The 19,047-nt window shown below is 37.3% G+C and overlaps 2 protein-coding genes across 2 annotated transcripts in view; one reads left to right on the forward strand and one right to left on the reverse strand.

The window, feature by feature from the left end:
- fz (frizzled class receptor) overlaps positions 1 to 3,387 on the reverse strand; it is a 55,775-nt gene extending 52,388 nt beyond the window's left edge. The window contains exon 1 of the mRNA XM_019049318.2: positions 1,720 to 3,387. Coding sequence (XP_018904863.1) covers positions 1,720 to 2,974 — 1,255 coding nt within the window. The 5' untranslated portion in view covers positions 2,975 to 3,387. The remainder of the gene's footprint in view (positions 1 to 1,719) is intronic.
- A 167-nt stretch (positions 3,388 to 3,554) lies between these two features.
- On the forward strand, positions 3,555 to 17,312 carry Sin1 (SAPK-interacting protein 1). The gene is made up of 10 exons (XM_019049325.2): positions 3,555 to 3,916; positions 5,963 to 6,094; positions 6,770 to 6,892; positions 8,155 to 8,303; positions 9,420 to 9,589; positions 10,695 to 10,859; positions 11,844 to 11,890; positions 13,350 to 13,620; positions 14,659 to 14,931; positions 16,089 to 17,312. The coding sequence occupies exons 1-9, from the start codon at positions 3,844 to 3,846 to the stop codon at positions 14,900 to 14,902; spliced, it is 1,374 nt and encodes a 457-aa protein (XP_018904870.1). The 5' UTR covers positions 3,555 to 3,843; the 3' UTR covers positions 14,903 to 14,931; positions 16,089 to 17,312.
- The last annotated feature ends 1,735 nt before the right edge of the window (positions 17,313 to 19,047 follow it).

Below are 19,047 nucleotides of genomic sequence, written 5' to 3' on the forward strand. Positions count from 1 at the left end.
AAAATTATTTGTTTCAGAAAATTTTTCAGTTTTTAAACTATTGTGGAATAATGCTACTTTGGCACACATCCTACAACTATTCAAAAATTTAACAAAAATTTGATTAGCGCTTGTTGCGCAGGGCCGGATTTACTTAACTGCCGCCCATGGGCCTCCTGTATTTTGCCGCCCCCTTCTCATTCGTATTGAAACATCAATAAAAACCATCAAGTGAACGTGCCGGAGGGGGAAAGGCGTATAAAACACGTTTACTCGTGTTGGTCACATTTTTTGCGAAAACCCTGTTAACACTACTAGAAAAAGTTCACGGAACTTAGCGCGAAAGTTAAGTTCCGTAAACCTATCTCTGTATGGACAAGGCCCTCTATTTATAAGAAATGAACCAAAAAATTATGAAAGAGCAAACATAAATGTGGTTTAATAATTTTAACTTCCGCCGCCGCGCCGCGCTGACCGCACTATGTTTGGCGCAATGCGTGAAGTATTCCTAACAGTCTAACATGCGCGTTTCGAGCCGACCGCTGCTGCACGCACTGTGTTTGACGCAATGCGTGAAGTATTCATGCAGTCTTGTAGGCGCAATGCGTTTCACGCTGCTCACTGCTGACCGCAGAGACCGCGATGTCTTTGGCGCAATGCGTGAAGTATTCGTGCAGTCTTGTAGGCGCTAATATGTGTTACATGCCGAGCGCCGCGCCGAGGGTTTCTCCTTTTCATCTCACACGGTCTCGTCATCATTGCTCTCTGCGCCGCGCCGTTCCAGGCCGAATTCCGTGTGCGGTTTCTCTCTTAGTCTTAACTCGACTAATTAAAGGTGCTGTCTATTGTATCACAGAAAGACGACAAAATTAGAGATATACTCTCAGGAAATGAGAGATTTTATCACCTTTTCTCGTTCGTTTTTTTTTTTTTTTCTGAATCCGATTTTTCTTTATAGCTTTATTTAAAAAAATTGCCAAATTTGCCGCCCCCTAAATTTGCCGCCATGGGCCGCGGCCCATGTGGCCACCCCCTTAATCTGGCCCTGGCTTGTTGGGTAACCTTTTGGCAAAAACCCAAAGAGTTCCAGAGAATTAAAACAAAGTTAAAGAAGGAAAAAAATAATTTTAAGAGAAAAAAATAGCAGCTAGGTAAACTACTGGGAGGAAAATGTTAACACAGAGCATGAATAGGTAAGTCAATTGAAGACAACTTTAACAACCGAAAATATTCAGGCAAATTTAGCTAGGCACATCTTGACAAAGAATAGTTTTAGGGGCTGTTCATGAAGATGTCAATATGGTTGACATGACATATCAAAGTCAACTCCATAGCAGCTGTAAGATTTATAGGTATTTGTGATGTTTTTTTCTTTTTCTGTGACTTAGATTTTTTGTCTTTGGTGAAAAACTGTGACAAATTTTCACTAGTGCTAATAATAACTCTGAATTTAATGTGATAGAGCCAAGTTTATAGTTCGCTCATTGCATGTTGAAACAAATTTCAATCTCTGCCTAGCTCTGAAGAAGCACTACTCAACATGTTAACATAAGCAATCAGATGGCGAGTGGTAGCAGAAACAATATTTGATTACCGTGTCAACATACATGGAACAAGCAATACCATTCATACGAATGTGCTGAGATTTTAATAATTATGAAACTTGAGAGCATCCATCATATAAGATTAGAAACTTAGACAAACAAAGAGTTATTTTAAGAGAGTACTTTGACTCCTTACCTTCAACTTTGCGCATTGCGAGTATCGTGATGGTCTGAATGGCAGGTACAGCCCACGCGGCTAGGTGGAAATACTGAGAGTTGGCTTCGATAGCTTCATGGCCCCATTTTAATCCAGCGGCAAGGAACCATGTAAGCGTTAAGATGACCCACCATATTGAGGAGGCCATGCTGAAGAAGTAAAGAACCATGAATGTAATGGTGCACAGTTCGTGTCGAGTGCCTTGTGTAATAACTGATCTTTGATTATCACCAACACCAAACTTCTGACAAGCTATCGAATCATCCGCAATGAAGCCAACGACGTAGGCTAGAGACACCATTAGATAACACACAGAGAGGAATATTATGGGCCTTTCGGGGTAACGAAATCTATCAGTATCGATCATGAAGGTTAAAACCGTGAACAAACAAGACGCAGCACACAATAGTGACCAGACACCGACCCATAACCGCACAAATTTTTTCTGCTTGTCAGAGAAAAACATGCCATCACACGGGGCTCCACAATCTTTTTCAACTTTGTCCCCAACTTTGAGGGAATACTTGTAGCCTTCCGTGACTTTAAAAGGGGGTGGACACACAAAACCAATATTTTTGGCTTCTTTGGGAATTATAGGATAACTCGAACCATGATCACCAATGGGTCTTCCGGCAGACCCAGGTAAATAACCGCTTTCTGGATAATAACCGCTACCCAAAGATAACTGAGTATTATGACCATTCGGACTTTTACCAGAGGATGGGGCCCCGGAGCTTGATGTTTGATTCTCACCGACACAAATATCCGACCCTCCGGCAACTGGAAACTTGGAACACTCCAACTCTTCGGGCCAAGGATACCCAAATTTCTTCATCAGATCTTCACATCCATTTTTGGCCGAAAGACACAGCGACCTACACGGAGGAATTGGATTCTCCAAAATTGTGCAAACAGGAACATAAACCGAGCACAGGAAAAACTGAAGATCCCGGCTACACTTGATCTTCACCAATGGGAAGAATTGGTGGACTTCGTAACCTGCATCATCCTGCTTCTGATGGTTCAGAATATTGGGCATAATGGTTTCATTGTACGGAATATCCATGCAAAACGGGATGGTGATGGGTTCACAGCGACCATGGTGCGGGAGGCTGTCTTTTTCACTAACCCTCGTAGTGATCATGCTGCTTGCAACAAGCAGAGAGCTCTCCATCAGGAGAAAAATGAACATGGGCAATCGTGGGCACATTTTGACCTCCAACGCACCCACCATAATTGCGACCAGAACCGCGGACGATTATCACTTGTAGAGAGCGTAAATGGCATCTTCCATTGCAAAAAACTTACTCCGTACCAAACGATAAGACGAACACGAACAAAATTGATGAATTATTCACTCACAGTTGTATACAAAAACACTTGGAGAGGTTAGAATGCATGGAGAGCGAGAGCTCATTTTTTTTCACTTGTAGAGCCGGCGAAAAAATACCAACGGAAAAACTGTACGCACCACACCAAGACGGGAGAGTCAAAATTTTCTCAAATAAAGAGAATAAATATTAGAGCCTAAACTAAATAATTTTAGGGTAATTATGAGAAAAATCACCAAACACAATAGAACACGGTTTCGCGAGCGCGCGACCTCTCCCGTTGAGTTTTCTCGGCAGACTGAATCAAAATAAAAGGAAGGAGTTGGAGTGCAACTAGCAGTACACATGAATGACCGCCATTGGATGACGTCATCTAAACACTTCGTTTTTTTAAAAATAAACCCGGTACCTTATTTTCTAAAAATGCACCAGATAGCGCACACCGCGTCGGGATTCGAGAACTAATAAAGAAATATGACAACGTGGCTTGATGTTTTAACTTAGATTGAGGTTAGAAAAGACTGCAATTTGTTTCTCCAACGTTCGAAAATGTTAAACGGATCCCACAATTAAACTTTTCTCATTCAGCCAGTAGTAGACTTTGGTAACAGAACATTTGATTTTTGAACTTTTATCTCTGTGTTTCGTTGCGGCCCACTTTTCAATGTTTCCGGTGATTCTTTTGGGCCAGACAGTGGGTGTATTTGGCCAGCTTTTGAAAGTTCCCACCGAGGTTTAAGCTTCTTTTCCGTTTAAGTGAAATGTTTTCTCAATGGCTTTTTATGACAATAAGCATTGGTTATTGTCTCAAGTTCGAAATTCCTTTATGTTATTTGATGATACAGGTGAGAAGTTCTCATTACCTTACCTCAGCGCACTGCTCCACCGTCCTCTCTGCTGTGTTTGGTTTATTTCCACGGCACTTCAACTTCTTGCGCTGGAGAGTGCTTGCTGTTTATTTAAAACTTTGGCATCAGCAGAGTACTTATATTTTTTCCATCTCCAGTGAAATAATTTATTGGGAATCAATTTCAACAAGGATCAGTTCTTTGAAGAGGCAGGCTACCCTCAGCCTGAACTGTGTCTCATCTAATTTTTTCCTCTGACGTGTTCTTGTGGGTTTCTTGATTTAGAGGTATAGTTCGTTAGATTTCATGTTCATCCTACCTTACTGATTGTATCAGTGGCCTATTAAAGGATTCACTTTTAAGTTAGCTACTCAAGAAAGTTCTCCTAAATTGGGCCTGAAGCGTGACAGATGTTCAACAACTTGGGGAAAAAACTGATACTCAAGTTATATCACATTAACTGGGTCTAAATTTCCTCACAAACTTCAGCCTTAAATATACTAGGTTATTTGTTGTTACAACTGGCACTGCCCAATAGAGTCTTATTTGTTGGTACCGTACTAATGACTAGAATGTTACTCATTTGTATGATCTGTGAAAAAAAAATGTTTTGTTCATCACCAGACGAAAACAAAGCCTTTTTTTGTTACCTGACACTATCATTTGGACCGAGTTTAACAGAAAGGAACCAAGCCACATCTGCTATTGCCAAATTTAACTGGGCAATTTAATTTTTTACGAGAGATCATTTGTGCGGATTCCTTTGAAATTTTTAAGGAATTTGCTTCAAATTATGGAGAATTTTCACTGAAATTTGCACGAAAATCCGCACAACCGTTTTCATGAAAAAAATCAACTTGCCCGATTAAATTTGGCAATAGCTGATGTGGCTTGGTTCCTTTCTGTTTAACGCGGTCCATTTATGGAAGAAAGAAACATTAAAAATGTGGATGAAGTTTAGTTTAGTCAGTTGGGTGGGTTTTTCCCTTCTCTGCGTGCACATTTGGGGATGTGTGCTTCCCTGTTTGGTAGCTGACAGTTGTATCTGCTTACATTCACATCTTCAACTGCCCGCTAATTTACTTTGTGATGTTTTGCCTTGGGAGGTGTTCAGCAGCATTGAAGGATCTCATCTTGGAGCCCATGCCATTGCATTGTATCTTTGACATGACTTAGGGTCATCCAAGATTTTGCTGGATACCAAGCTAAACTCTTAACTTAATTGACTTTTAATTTTATTCTGCCACCTTCCGGCCAAAGTATCACAAGCCCCTTTATGTTTTGCCTCAGTATTGCCGGACATCTAATACTGTTTCAATTTTTTCTGTAAAACTTGTGTTCATACTTTTATGAAAATTTTAGGGATTCAATTTGATGACTAAAATGAAGTATTAAGTATAATCTTCTACTGACTCGCTGCCTTAGTTTTTCTGTAAGAAATTGGAAAAATTTGAGAATTTTGGCAACATATTGCCTAAACACAAATGGTGCTCATGACACTTTGGCCAGAAGGTGACGATGTGGACTGCATTCAGCAAGAATGAACCTAATCATATCAGCTATTGCCAAATTTAACTAAGCCCTAATCTTCTGCAAAAGAACGTTTGTGTGGATTCCTTTAAAAATTTTAAGTAATTTGCCTTTCATTGTGCAAATTCACTGAAATTTGCACAAAAATCCGCACAACAGTTTTTACGTCAAACATTAAATTACCCCATTAAATTTGGGAAGAGCTGATGTGGATTGGTTCCTCTCTGCTTAATGAGGTCCATTTATCAGTTATCTTCTTTGTACTTAACCCCCTGCCACGGCCAAGGCTTATCTGGTGGTGAAGTGCGTTTGTTGAAGTTGTATTTTTTTCTACAGATTCTTCATTTATGTCTAGTGAAGCTGAAAATACAGGAGTATTTAAGCGAATTTTCGCGATAGAATATCATTCACTGTTGAATGATTCGACTTTTTTGTCATTTTAGTTTTATCAATAATTTCAAAGACCATACTGCTACAATTCTGTGAAATTTCATTTTGTTATTCTCTTTTTAGGAATGTGTGAAGTTGTGATGGCTGGTGAGAATTTGGCAAAGAATTTGGATTGTTCGAAGTATGACTGCTATCCTGGTGTGGAAGAGAGCGAAGATGAAAAGGATATGGACCATTCATCGGACATTCACCCAGGTATGCTTTCTCTTAATTTTCATTCCTTTGAAATCATTGAAGCTCCATCAATATCAGGCTGGCAAACATCAAGGCTAATAATAACCTAGAAAAGTCGAAGAATTTTAAAAAACCTGTAGATTTAGAGAATATTGTTAGTTGTCAGGGAATTTTTACGTTTGTAGAGGAAACCGCACTTTGGTGTACTTGTTACCCAAGCAAAAAAATAAGCAATTATGAAATTATTGAAATTTCTAAGATTCACTGAAACAATACGTCTCTAGTTTTGCAGGAATGCAGCAGCGAAATATTCACTTTTTCAAAAGTTGAGCAATTTATTTTTTTGTAAAAGTCAGGAAATTCTGCCAAAATTAGTCAGGGGAGTTTTTAGGAAAAGTCAGGGAATTTTGATGTTTCAGTACATTTCCTACCCTGAATGAGTAGTATTCCATTCAGCCATGTTTTAAAATCGTTTGCAGTCAATAAGTGGGAAAGAAAACACAAATTAAGGGGGTTTATTTAAGTATTGTATCCATAACTGTCCCCTCAACTTAAAGGCTCCTCTTATCAAGGTATTTTTATGAACTTGATTTAGTTGTGACAGACTCTATTCATTTTTGCTATTTTTTCTCATCCAATGAATGTTTCTTTTCTTTTCTTTTCGAGAAGTTGTATTTGCTATTTTTCTCCTACTAGATTTGGAATTTGGTATCTACCGTTCGAATACAGCTGCTCGCCTCAAGCGCATGGAGGAAGAGCAAAAAAGAAATGCAAACACAATGCACATCAAGTGGGAGCCTCATGCTGCAGCTCTCTCAGGTAATGTCAATTTATGGAGCTATCTCTCAACATTTACTGTCTAATGGCAATTCTTTCAACTGAAGCATGGATTTCCCAGATCAGCAGAGTACTTAGCCTAGGCTCAGGTCAGTTTATTTCCCTTTTTTCTCTAATTTCACTGTGTCCACTGAAATTGATTCTGTCTCTTAAGTAAATGAGTCTCTAAAATTTGAACGCAACTGCAGCTTTTTCAGGTAAAGAACTTACGCGTTTTTAATGGTTCTTTCCATTAAATTATCAAAAGATTGGAAGAAAATCTGCTCCCAAATTAATTTTGCCTATTACTTTTTGGGGCGCATTGAAATAGGTGTTCAGCACTGATGAGTGCACCTTGCCCCCTCTCGTTCCTCTCTTGACTATGCTCAAGGAATGATATTTAAGTTATCAGGTTGGGGCTTAGTATGTGGATACTTTATATGGATAAAAGGGGGAAAATTAATGTGTATTATCCAGCAACAATAGAATATTGATAAAAATAAAATAGTCAAAGAAGCATCCAATGGAGTTATTGTATGGGCCAGGGATTTGCAATTTAAGTACTTTTTCCTCCGAGTTTTGCAAGAAACATAATGATGCCTTCTGGTTTTCTCTGAAAACAAGCCTAAAGTTAAAATAAGCTCCCAAATATAATGGAGGGGATACTCTGTATCTAGTCCAACACTCCATGCACGGACAGAGGTCAAATACAATAGCTGGGTTGCCACTTTGTTTGAGGACTCCAAAGTTGGAACCACGGCAACCCTGCGAATGTATTTGACCCCATCTGTGCATGGAGAATTTGACTAGATATAGAGGTGGACTCTTAATGGAGTGTGGGATATTTCCTCTGTTACGGCCTAAACTTAGAGACCTTGTTTTGAGCTTGGAGGTTGATTTTATAGAAAACCAGTGGCACCAGGCACCATCTTGTTTCTTGCGGAATGTCACATATGAAGCACTAAAAAGACATATCCCCAACACATGCAAGAACTCTATTGAATAATCACAATAGTAAGATCTTCTTCTCCTCTAAGTGTGTTTCTCTTCCTCCCAAGTCTTTCGATGATAGTCACTTGTGTTTCATCAAATATTTTTCTAACATCATTGCAGAGCTGATTTAATCGCTTTTCCTGTCTATTTTAGGGTGAATTTTGAAGAATTAAGTATTTAAAAGGAAGAAGAAAAAAATTAAGCAACCCATATTTTCTGTATTTTTTATTTAGATATCTTCTAAATTGCAATCATTTATTTTTTTGTTTCAGAGGAGGATAAAGATGAGCTTTTCGTTGCCAAAGATTTTCGTCGTAAAAAAGACAAGAGGGAGTTCCAGTCTTTACTTACCGAACAATTGAAAAAATATGCATACTTGCCGCAGAACCCCTTTCAAGACTATGCTAAATTTGATGGCAATGTATGAAATCGCTTCTATGAATTATTTTTCTTTTCTCTCATGATTTCGTCCGAAAATCTTTGCTTATTCGCCAGGAAATATTTAGACAAATATGTAACATATTTCTCTTAAGTATTTACGCGGTGTGAATCGTAGATATTTTCAGTGAACATTTTTGTTTTCAATTTGTTTTCCTTTCCATTTATTTATTTAAGTTATTTTTTTATAAATTATCAAGCCGCTAATTACATCCTGTGCACACAAAAAAAAAAATTAGACCTGGTTCAATAGCAGTGATTGACGATACTGAACATTACATTAAGTAATTTTATCGAGTGAAAAAATTAGTTTTACCACAGATGTCGAGAAAATCGTAGCAATTGTAGATGATTTGTCAATGCAAAGATTGCTTACATAGTTTGTGTTGTAAAGCCAGGCTCATTCATGCATGTTGGCACGTCAAAGTATCTGAACTCCAAGTATATTTTGCGCGGATGTAATCAGGATTAGCCACCTTGAATTTTACTGTACCTAATTTTCTCTCATGTTTTACGTTTCTAAGGGAGAACCTATCATGTAAAGCCTTAACAAATTCTGTGCACTTCCTCTACCTTGAAGAATGGATTCAAAGTGAATGGCATTGCAACTTTTCAAGAAATCCTCTCATTATTTTATTTTATTTATTTAGGTTAAGTATTAAAGATTTTATCACATAAATTAGACTCAGTTCATCAAACGAGTGCATGGGCAATATTCTGCTGTGCTAAGGAAGAACTTCACATGAACCTTTAGACATCAAATTTCCTTTGATGAAACAAGAATTTCCCGGAAAACTTATGAATATTTTTTTTTCTAATTTTTTAGCTAATTTTGTTCGCAATTTCACCTGAAGCTTTCTAAAATTTCAAGGAAAAATATTTATAACTTTCCTCAAAAGTAAACATTTTATCAAAGAAAATTTGGCAACTCTCGAGTGGTAATACGGCGTTTTTCCTTAGCACGGCAGTATTGTGAACGCATTGCACAAGAACAGATATGTCGTTCCTGGAATCAGCCTTAAAAATTGTTTTGCCTCTGTTCCATGTAGTCTAGTTTCCCTTGAAACAACTTCAAAGTCGTGTAATTTCTCTTTTCTAGGGTCAAATAGGGGTTCCAACAAAAAAATTTGGTATATTTATTGCCATGTTGAGCCCTGAATTGCGAAATTATCCCATGCATGTGGTTGTCTTGACGACGGCTAAAATATCTCAACTCACTGGTTTAATATGTTGGAAATGCAGCATAGACTTTCCAGATGTCACCCTAAAGTAAGTTCTCCACCACTCTCCTCTACCTTTTCACTCTTCCTGTATGGTTTTGTCCTAGAGGAAAATAATCTCTAGCAGAATCTAATGGTATTCATCTACAATCTTGTAGTATACTCTCTATACTCTCTACTCTCTGTAGTATAACTCTCTACTGTTGAGTTTATGAGATTTAAGCAGATGGTAACCTTGGTGCAACTGTAACCGGAAGAATTGTCTATAGTGAGCTAGCGGTTGAGTAGGTTGCACAGCAGCTTTAGTTGCTATCACCATAGCAGGGATTGATTTTACCTCTGAAAATTTGCAGATGGGCATTATTGTAGCCTCTGCCCCTGTACCAAAATTTATCTCTCTTTGCATCTTCATGTTAACCCTTAAGAACCAAAACAGAGAAAAAAGTTGAACTTGTTTCTGGACCTTGTCTCCATCGGACGGTTTCCAGGGATTTGTCGGTACGAAAAGTTGCACTTACAAAGTGACAAACAACTTTCACTCACTCAATATTAATCACCGTTCCAAATGTTATCATGGGAGCAACTGAGAGAAGAAAAAGAAATGAAAACAAGTGTGCGTCATTTTTTTGTTTACTTGATTGTTTGATTGTTTGATTTTATCTTCCTTTGGTTGGCTTCACTCATCATTTAATATCGCCCTGTCTCCCACCTGCACTTTATAACATTTGTTTAATTTTTAATTGGGTTCTGTCGCAAGAACATGAAATTCCATTTCCATGAAGGTCCACTTTTCCAGATTTCATTTTTTTCATGTCGATAATACTTTTAAAGACTTGATAGTGATACATTCATGAAAGTAATGTTAAGACTCGTTTTCGAATCGAGATAAGCCTGAAACATATATCAACACCATTCTCATGGTTGCATCTATCTCTGAAAAGAATTATCAACCCAAAATAACTCAAGACTGCAAAATAGACATTAGCGATTTTCGCATGACTTGATTCTTTTGTAGTACCTTAAACTTTGATGCAGGTGATGAGATGTATGAAATTAGTGAAAAATATGGAAATGAAACGCAGAGCCGATGAAATTAAAGAGTCTTGCCTTTGTATGTTATTCCTTGTTTAAAATTCTTATGATTATTTCAACAGGGAATCGGCTGACAACTATGGGCTTTTTATCGCAGATGATGATGGAGAAGTCAACTGGGATTTCCCGTGTCTTGATCCCAAAGAAGCTGTTGCAAAATTTGGTTTTAGATTCTTAGCTTTAGTCGAAGTAGAGCCAAGAGAACAGAACTCACCTACGCCTCCCGTGTAAGTACACAGTCTGTAATAGAGGCATTCCATGCATTAATTTCTTGAAGTGAAAAAGTTTTGAGAAGAAACAAATTTGGTTGATGGAGAGAGGTACATCTAAAAGTTGTGAATGTTTTTTCTACCTGTAAAAGTTGACATACATTCTATGTAGTCAGTAAAAAAAATTTTCTTACGATTTTCTCAATTATGTCAATTAGATCAGCCATTTTTACACTTAGGAAATAAGATGTGCTTTTTGGGACGAAAATATCTTTCGAAAAATGTAGTGTAACTTTTCCTGTTGTAGACTTTAAATGGACAAAAATGTTGATCAGCTTACAGCCTTTAGGTGCTTCTTCGCTTTTTAGTGAAATTCCCAGAAAATAAGAGCTTGTTAGTAAAGCCAATTGTAAGATTCAAAGTCGGCAAGGGAGGTACATTTTTGAGCATCCTACTGGGTGCAGAATTTATTACTTTAATACGGTGCTGCATATATCAACATTGAAACTATGTATCTCATTTGCAGTGTCTCAAAATCCCCACTCCCATTTTATTTTATAAAAGAAGAACAACCTATAACCATTGCCGCAGATTTTCTCAGAATAATCTGCGGAGAAGAACAATCAGAGGAGTTTTCAAAAAAATGACATTGAGTATTTTTCCATCTAAAAAATTAAGTATGACAAGAAGTTAGCCAACGTCGCAAAAAGAGATCCACCTTCCTGCAGTTTCATCATCGATATCTGGCATAGAGCTGTTTGGACATTATGTCAGTTTCCTTATCACTTTTATGTCTAAAAACTGTGTAACACGCTGAACTGTCCATGCTACCAAGATCAGCACGGATTCAGTTTCTCCACTTGTTTAAGACCAAAGAGTGATTCAAGGAACTTTTTGTTTTTTATTTTCAATAAGAAAACAGACTAGAAAGTGAAGTTTGAAGAATCAAGTAACTTTTCAGTAATCTCAAAGATTGTAATAAATTTTACTTTTTATTTGCAGGGAGGAACCACCAATTCCAGAGGAACAATCTCAACCCCAGTCCAAAGGTAAACAGAACCAAGATAATTGTCGCTTATGATAAAATAGAACGATCCCAGTTTTTAATTCTTTTTAGAAGTAACCTATTTTTGAAGTACTTGAATATTTTTTTGAAACTTTTCGAAAATCAAGACATCACACAATATTCTTTGAAAATTAAAGTGTCAAAAAGGAGTCCTGAAATTTGAAGTCCCATCCAACCAAAATAGCCTAAAAATTAAATTCGAAAGTATGTTCAAGCCTGTTCGAAAATTAAAAGTATGTCAAACATGAAGCAAACACAAGTGCAGAAAATTTTATACTAAACCCAGTTCTATGTTTTGTCCATGATGCAGCAATGCCATCATTAAATCATGTTACAAAATTTTTCTGACTGACAGTTCCGAAATGCAAGAATTATGTATTGTGTGCCCAGATCATGCCCAGAAAATTTCTCAAAAGTTTCGGATTTTTGAAACTTGGCTGAAACGCCAGTGAACATACCAATTTCAGGCACCATAATCTAAGAACATAACCGTGCTCAGAGAAAGAGTCCTCAGTGTAGCAAAACCTAACATTGAGTTATTGGTGAAAGAACGCACAGGAACAGGAGTGTTCCACTAACACTCACGGGGAATCACTCAAAAATGTTGAACCAAACCGGTGTTATGATGGTTCTAATTTTCTGGTTTAACGAACGTAGTTTTGAGAAAAATTTATTTTAAAATTCTAATCTACTATGTTCACTGCACCAAATTACCGGAAAATAATGCAAATGCACAACCTATATCGGCATCGCTGTTGCCAGATAGTGTTATAAAATGTAATAACACACATTCACAAGTTGAATGGGAAAATGTGCTAAATTTTAGGTTTATCTGGCAACATGATTGCTCCCAATTTATCATTTTAGACATAAGAGAGAGTGCTGCTGAAATCTCAAAACTCGATTTTTTTTGCCTGACTGGGCAAAATAGCCTGTTGAAAATTTTTTATGATAGAAGTTGACCAACGCATGTATGATTGAGTTAAAAACGAACCAAGGCGTTGTTGCAAGTAAATAATACAATTTTATTCTGAACTGAATTGTTTTGACCTAGTAGCCTTCATCAAAGTCACCTCGAACACATGTTCATATTAAAATCAACCTATAGACGCTATTAGCGGCACATCACACAAAAGCGATATATATTGATTTATTCGCATTAGTAGCATTGAAAGAGGTTACGCGAATGTTATTGTTTGGATCAAATTCGATATAATAGAGAATCCCTGATGACGTCGCCACTAATAGCGTCTATTTCATCAATGCAGGTTAACCAAACAATCATTACTCTTCATACACACTCAGCAAATTTTGTCTCTATGGACTGAGGTTTCATTTTGTGTCACAAGTTGGCAACGTTTGAAATTCATTGTTTTCAACTGTACCTTTTTAGCAAGTTTTTTTTAAAAAATTGACTCACCAGTTTTTTCTGCTGTCCTTAGCCCAACGCCAATTGGAAGTAGACATGATGAGAATGCAAGGTCATATGAAAGCACTCCTATTCCAGTCATTCAAAGTCCACATCATCAACAGAGTGCGCTCAAGAACAGAAGTTTTTCTAGGTGTTTCCGGAGAGAAAGTTGAGATCTATCCTGTTGCTAGTCAAAGAGGACCATTCTGGTGGTCCAAAAGCAGATCTGCCACTTACTCTATCGACTCAGTTGTTGCCTGTGATCTAAGGGAGAATAAATCAAATAACAAAGCTGTATTTAGGTGAGACTCTCATTCCCTTTACTTCATTTTAGTACTTTTACATTATTTTACGCAAACTTCGAAGCATTTAGAATCTCACCAATCAATTTTTTCAGTTGTTACGTCACTGCAAAATTTATTTAGATTCCTTGTTTTAACAGCAGGCTGATAATTGAAATTAATAGACAGAGCCACAGGTATAGAAAGCAACAGGAGAATAAAGTGATTCTATTGGCTGAAACGGGTGGTTCTTATGAACTAAGGGAGAAAATGATGGACTAACTATGGGGTGTTTCGTGGGTTGCCAATAGTTAGTCTACTACTTAACTCCTTTGCCCATTGCAACCAGCTGCCTCCACCAATAGAATGGCTCTATTTTCTCTTCGTCTGTCACCTTGTCTCTCAATTTCACTAATTAGCTCAGGAAATTTCACCAATCAAGGTATGAGTTGGACTTCTCTGCCAAACGGAACTATGTACATTATGACGTCAGCCCTGTCAAGCATATATCCTTATGGGTCTCAGGGCTCATGTCTTAATGCACATAGTTCTGTTTAGCAGAAATACGTTCATTTTGCAATAAAAAACTACTATTTCCTGCTCACCAAACAGAAGCACCTATCTACGAATGGAAACTAATGGCACAGCACCTATCTATAGATGGACTTTAATGGCACATACAACTCCTTGATATTAAATGATTTTAAACCTTTTATCACTGTTAGGATTCTTCTTTTCTGTGAGTGAAGAAGCTTGTGGAATGATCTTGAAAAAATCTATGGAAAATTTTCACAATTTTTTGGAGATTTTAACCCCAATTGTTGTTCAGTAATAGGCCAGTTGTAAACTTCTTTGGAATCCATGCTGTCTTTTTTGACTTCTGCATGCAGTGGTGTTGCTGTTTTCATTTGCCATTATTCAATGGGAAATTGGTGAAAATATAAGCCGCCTTAATCCACTTTTGTGAGAGGAGAGTTAAAAGTTTCTCTCTTTTATGTACTCAAAGCTCAAAACAGGTGGTTTCATTTATACTTGACAATATGTTTTCTCTCCATACAGATTAGTGTATGATAACTCAGGAGCAAATAGTTCGGATGTTTCAAGCTCACTTCATCATCAGCCAGTAACGTGGAGCTGTTTTAAGCATCATGATTTTGAGGCCGAGTATAAGGTTTCCGAAGAAATAGTTCAGAAAATCAATTTGATTCTAGATTCAAGAAATAGTCAAAGGAGAGCAGAATATTTAGCAATCAGAGAAAGGAAGTCACATCGGAGGAAAAGTTTTAATTTTGGACCAAGATGATTCACCCTTTTTTTATCATCTATTGAAAGGTAAGTGCCGAAGAATTTAAAAACAAGCAGTAAACAAGTTAACTTTCACGAACATAAAAGGAACAGATCAAAGACTATTTTATCTTAAAATCAGGGATAGGAAATCTTATATATTTTGATGCAGTCAAAAGTTACAAAGGTCAACCTCAAGTGCACCAAGCACTGATTTAAGTGGACTCTTCAGTTTGAAGTCAGTCCGAAACCATGAAGTTACGTTTTTCATTTTGTTTTAGACAAAATTCTGTGGTTGAATTTTTGGTCCAAAAAAGTCGAATAGGCTTCCATATTTATTGGCTGCTATTGAAATAACTTTGGACTGAAGTTTCCTGTTAAATCGGCTCTCGGTACGCTTGAGACTCGCCTTAGTACCTTTTAACTGTACTAAAATTTGACAAGATCGTTCAAAATTTTTATTGCAGGTGTAAAATTTCTAAGTGTTCGGGTTTCAGTCGCAACATTCTCCCTTAATATTGTCAGCCAAACGCTCGGTGGCTGAAAACAGCAAAAATGTTTAGCAACAAAACTTGGTTCATAATTTTGAAAAATATACGTACAGCTGATTACTTTGTTATGTCAAATAGTTCTTGCTTCCTGTGCTTCTAATATTTTCTTTACTCTTTCACAATTGAATGGGTCAATTGAAGGAAGATGTAACCACCAAAATTTAAGTTTTGAAAAAACATGATATAACTTTATTTCTTTGACAATTCCTCATATTTTTGTTCGGAAAATTCATCGAATGTTCTACATACCATCTGTAATAAGACCCCAGTAACACGACAAAAGGTCAGAAAAATAGGACAAGAACTAAAAGATTTTGAAATTTTGGTGAATATGCCTCTCCTCCACAGAAACGCTCAGTACTTCCAATTTTAAACACTCAAGTAGCAAGCGCATTTGTGCTTTTACTCGTGGCTTTTACTATGAGGAAGCACCCTGCGCTGGGAAAGGTTGCTCGGAAGTTACTCCCTTTTTTCTGTAAGCAGATATCTAAATATTATAAATATATGTTTAAAGAACAATTTTGGTAGAATCATTGGCAATAAGATGCTTAAAGAATAGTATTTCATCAAGAACTCAATCTCTGAAGATTTAGCGGTTATGTCCTTTTTAAAGTAAGCATTTAATTATATTTTTGATTATTTTTTCTGTTTCAGACTAATAACGTGAAGGCTAGTGGAATATGATGTAATTTAAGTTAAAATGAGTCAAATTCTTGGCGTCTTTGTTCCTATTTTGTTAGACGTTTTGAGGTCAGGAGTGATGCAGAGCAGTCGTGCAGCAGGACAACATTCTTAACCGTTTTAAGCAGAGGTTTCAATTTTTTTAAATCAAGTTTTATGTTTTGATCTTTGAGAAAGGCTTCGTATTTTACAACATTTGAATCTTGTTAACTGCAAGATTTATCCCTCTAATCTCAATCTAACCCACTACTTTTCCTTGTGTCTGTTTTCAAATCTAAATTTCAGAATATTATTCCAGAAAATCCACCCGGTTGCCTTTTTTGATTTCTTCATTTTACAAATTGGGACATTTCTAACACTTATTCTAAAAAATCAATGATTTTTTTTCTTCTTCGCTGGAATTGGATTAAGTACTGTAGGTTAAAAATAAGAGCTTACAAAATGATTCTATGAAACTCATTTGTGTAAGTAAGTTGATTGGATTTTAATCATAGTTGAGTCAAAATTGTTTGTATGAGTCCTGCCTCCCTCTTTTTTCTTCTTTTTCAGTTTAGCTTTTCCTCTTATCAGTGGAGAAACTATCAAAACTCCTTTTCTCCAGTAAGTTATTTTCCTAGCTGATGACGTTTAGCCCAATTTTTAATATTTTTATGACCTAGGTAAAAACCCAAGCAGAATTTTTTTCACGGATTGAAGTTAGAACAATGAGTGTTAGCACCTAAGAACATAGTTACTTGTTTGAGGTCAAGGTGTCCTGTTATTTTTATGAGTGATCACAACAATAGCTTGGATCTTATGTTAAGGCTGGGTTTCTTGTATTAATTTTTACACGCATATTTTCCCCTTCATTTTTCTTCTTTTTAATTTATTTTATAGTCCTTTTTTTATACACTAAGTGATGACTCCGTTACTGCCATCTGTTTTCATACTAATTCCTTGGTGTTTTTACATATTCTGTAACTCAACTGTTTCTATCAAAGTAACTTCAGGACTCGGTTTACAGTTCATTGTTGAGGCCGTACCTCATCCTCAGTGTAGTTCAGCCTGTCCATTTCCAGTGTTCGTCGTTCTTTTGATCACTTTTTATTCAGTTAAAGCTGTTTTCATTTTATCTTGTAACCTAAAAAGCTTTTATTTTTATAACTCTACTCTATTTTAAATGCAGTAATAAAATTTGTTTTATCAATTGTTTAAAAATTCTTGTTCTTTTCTGTGACGAACTTATACGTTTCACCACTGAACCAAGAGCTGAATAACTGTCGTAACTCCTTCGTTTTTCCTCCTTTTTTTGATGTCTTAGGGACTTTCAAACATTACTATTCCCATTTTTATAAAATTTCATGTGGAGTCGAAAGAACCCTGCACAGAGCATGGGGTCAGCGGCTCTCGATGAAAGGCGATGAAACTTTAATAGATTGATATAAAGTTCATAAGTAAGGGAAAGCCAAAAAATTAGCTCATTTTAGCAAGTAGGATCCGAGATATTCGCAATTGAATCAGGACTATTTTCTATCATGCCGCAGCATGGCAGAAGAATTCCGAGTCCCCTCTCCTCAAGTTCGGCGTTCTCGATCAGACCTCTCGTCACTCACGTGAAGATAGGTGCTTATACGCTCGGCCGGTGCGAATGCCGTACTCCCTCCCTCTCCCCGCATCTGTCAACTTTGTTTCAGCAAGTACATTTCAGATTAAACTGGCCGGCACAGGAGAGGTGCGAGAAGCAGAGAACTCCATATCGCACAGCCCGAACGGAGCGTCCTAATGTAAGGAGTGAGTGTAAACAATGCGTCATCGTAGTTACCTGGTGGGGAAGGGGGTTTCCTGGCCGAAGTGCTCAAGCAAGATAAGGCGACACGGAGAATTTACCTCCGCCACACAGAAAATAGTCCGGGTTCAATCACGAATATCTCGGCTTCTACTCGCAAAAGTGAGCTAATTTTTTGCCTATCCCTTAATTATGAACTTTATATCAATCTATTAAAGTTTCATCAAGAGCCGCTGACCTCATGCTCTATGCGGGGTTCTTTCTAGATTCCTATGATTCTCATTTTATTTGAAATTGCTTTCAACACGCAACGCTTACCAAACAATCGATTCCAAGGCCATAAACAACCAACGAGATGTTCATCAGATCTTTCCTTCCTTTTTTCTCCCTTTATATCTCCCAAAACAGAAAAATCCTACACAGAACTCGTAGCCGTTCTGAAGAAAAACTGAGTGTCAAAGAGGGAGGAGGAGTTGTCTAGATTTTGTTCGGCTTTCGTGTGCATTGAGAGTTGAAAGCATTTCCAAATAAAATGAAAATCGAGAAACCATAAACGGCTTTTTTTTTATCGTGGCGCAGGGTGGATGAGAGTCAAACACACTGGAGCAAAATCCTGAGCGAACCGGACCAATCCTAAGCTTTCCAGGTGATTAAAAATGCAAACTTGGTGGTTGCTCTGATTTGTCATTGTTTTGACTTCTTAAGGACGGAAACTTTCTCGAATTAGGTTAGGATCACATTGGAACGCGATCTTCCCCCACCTCGAAAGTCCGTTCCATCCCAAGGTAGATTTACACAGGTATGGAAAAGTTGAAAATTTCCCATGAGCCTCAGTACGTGTCACATGACCTCGTGACGTAGGTTAAGGGGCCCGTTTTTTAATTAAATTACAATCAAATTAACATTCAAACGTTTGTGCGTTTAAACACTAAAATTAATATCGCATAACCAAAATTGTGCAAAAAATCCCACAAAATTTTGACAAACGATAAACCGAACATAATAAATCAAAATAATCAAAACATCCAAAATGGCTGACGTTAAGGGGCCGCTGGAGAGCCAATCAGAGGCCAGTTGTTTAGTTCTGTCCATACCTGTGTAAATCTACCTTGGTTCCATCCGGATCCACTGGAACACTCCGACCGCAGCTAAAGAACGGAGCAAAAA

This window comes from Bemisia tabaci, chromosome 5, assembly GCF_918797505.1.
Source record: "Bemisia tabaci chromosome 5, PGI_BMITA_v3".
Taxonomy (NCBI): domain Eukaryota; kingdom Metazoa; phylum Arthropoda; class Insecta; order Hemiptera; family Aleyrodidae; genus Bemisia; species Bemisia tabaci.